Below are 2,249 nucleotides of genomic sequence, written 5' to 3'. Positions count from 1 at the left end.
TTGTTCAAAAAAAGATTGTTTTTAGGCTTGGTACTAAAAAGGTGCGTTTAGAAAAAAAATTATTTGGAATATATGGCACTTCAGATGATATTTTTTCTGGATCACCATTATATATATATATATATATATATATATATATATATATATATATATATATATATATATATATATATATATATATATATATATATATATATATTCATAACACATTGTTATTCATGTTTGCCATGCATATCTCTCAATATTTCTATAAAGGCATAACTAAATACATTAGGAAAGAGAAACTTGGGAAATAATTATAAGAAAGAAGTACAAGAAATAAGCTTTTATTAGCAAGGATGATTCATGAATAAGTAATAAATTTTTTTGATCTTTTGGAGGAATTCTTAAGGGCACTTCTTCTTGTTGCCTCGGGTGGTCAAATTTGCATAGCAAGCACACGATTCGTAGTTGCCCGAGGTGCCCGGAGGCACACAGTTGCACCTTCCACAACATGACCCGCATGACCTGTTGCATAGATTTGGCCTCTTTGATAGTTTGCACCTTGCTGCACATGCCCCTTCACAATCTACAATTGACATAAATCACCCCTACCTTACTCAAAACTCATATCCATAATTAAGAAAGAAGCTCAAATTATATTTGATTTAATAACTGGAAATAGTTGTGTTAGTCAATAGAAACAATGCTCACCAATCTTAGTGGATGGGTAGTTGTCATTGCTGGTATCATCCTGTAACAAAAAGGGTAATCATTACTATCCAAAAAGAAAGAGTAAGTGAATAACTAACAATATTGTAAGGAAGGAACAATATGTTGCTGATATATTGAGACTATTGGTAATTTAATAAATATGTAAGATGGATTAATATTTATTAAAAAATAAGAAATAAAACTTTATGTTTCTTTAAGCAATTCAAAAGAAAAACTATTAACAAAAATAGATAAAACAATGCATGATCAATATGAGAATTGAAAAGAAGAGGAGAAGAAAATATTACGAGTTGATTGGGTTGGAAGGCTTGGACAAGTTGGAGAAGAAATAGAGAAAGAAGAAATGAAGCAACAAAAGCTTTGGAGATTCCCATTTTCTATTGAAGTGTTTAAGTGTGTATTTGAGTATGAATGAACAAAGGTTTCTGCCTGTATTTATAGGTGTCAAAGTCAGAATATTGTGTGTGTGGGTGGGGGTGGGGGGGGGGGGGGGGGGGGGGGGGGTGATGGTGATGGAGAGATTTATTTCAATGATACAACTTTTTCCTTTTTTCTTTTTATATTAGTGATCATATATTTGTTATTCTAAATTTTAGTGTTTGTTTATATTTACACATATATGGAAAACGGATTCATTGACGTGATTTATAACAAATCTTAATAGCAATTAATGTGTTTACTTTGGTTTTTTGGTACACATAAAATGTGCCATCCTGATTTGTAAAAGTTGCAAACCATATAATTTAGCTTGGTTTATGATTTTTATTGCTCATACCAAACAATAAGTTTTAATTGGTCAAAATAATATCAGCCATTATATATAATTATCTAAATTATAATCTCTTGAAAAAAAATTTATATGATTAATCATTTTACCTTATTACAAACCGAAATTAGTCATCAAGTCTATATAATTAACTAATTATAGAGTAAATTACACGATTGGTCCCTATGGTTTGAGGTAATTTGCGTGTTTGGTCCCTAACTTATTTTTTTAACTCGGAAGATCCCTATTGTTTGTTTTTGTTGCGCGCTTGGTCTTTGGCTTACCTGAAAAGACTATTTTGTTCTTGATTTTTTAATTTATTTAAATAAACACACCCTTAACCTCACCCCCACCTCACCTTATTTTACCTAAAAATACTATTTTAATTTATTTAAATAAGAGCATAATAGTCATTTTAGGTAAGATAGGAACCAAACACGTAACAAAAACAAACAATAGGGGCATTCTGAGTTAAAAAAATAAGTTAGGGACCAAACGTGCAAATTACTCCAACCATAAGGATCATTCGTATAATTTACTCTTAACTATATTTTGCTTAAAATATTTAGGAGGATAATGGATCATTCATGTTAAATTGTGAAATAAAATCAAAATGGTCTAGGATTCATACAACAAAATTGAAAAATTATGTGAGTTTAAGCTTTTAGTGTTTATATATAATAATTATATTTATAAAATTAGGAAAATAGGATAATAAAGACGAAGGAATGGAAAGGAAGAAAGAAAAACAAGTTGGATTACAAGTATT

General features: G+C 29.5%; 1 protein-coding gene across 1 annotated transcript; it reads right to left on the bottom strand.

Annotated features, from left to right (window-relative positions):
* Positions 1–221: 221 nt before the first annotated feature.
* Positions 222–1,126, bottom strand: LOC111877948 (snakin-2). Its single transcript, XM_023874451.3, has 3 exons — positions 1,002–1,126; positions 694–733; positions 222–568 (listed from the first exon to the last, which is right to left on the bottom strand). The coding sequence occupies exons 1-3, from the start codon at positions 1,086–1,088 to the stop codon at positions 387–389; spliced, it is 309 nt and encodes a 102-aa protein (XP_023730219.1). The 5' UTR covers positions 1,089–1,126; the 3' UTR covers positions 222–386.
* Between the last annotated feature and the right edge of the window lie 1,123 nt (positions 1,127–2,249).

Source organism: Lactuca sativa, chromosome 4 (assembly GCF_002870075.4).
Source record: "Lactuca sativa cultivar Salinas chromosome 4, Lsat_Salinas_v11, whole genome shotgun sequence".
Classification (NCBI taxonomy): domain Eukaryota; kingdom Viridiplantae; phylum Streptophyta; class Magnoliopsida; order Asterales; family Asteraceae; genus Lactuca; species Lactuca sativa.
The sequence above is the reverse complement of the archived record's forward strand: the minus strand, read 5'-3'. Positions and strand labels throughout refer to the sequence as shown.

Bases quoted from the DNA above. Each gene is read 5' to 3' on its own strand.
- LOC111877948 (XM_023874451.3), bottom strand. From the start codon at position 1,088: ATGGGAATCTCCAAAGCTTTTGTTGCTTCATTTCTTCTTTCTCTATTT. The intron at 734-1,001 runs GTAATATTTTCT...TTTTTGTTACAG, and splicing joins CCTTCCAACCCAATCAACTC to GATGATACCAGCAATGACAA. The intron at 569-693 runs GTGAGCATTGTT...TGTCAATTGTAG, and splicing joins CTACCCATCCACTAAGATTG to ATTGTGAAGGGGCATGTGCA.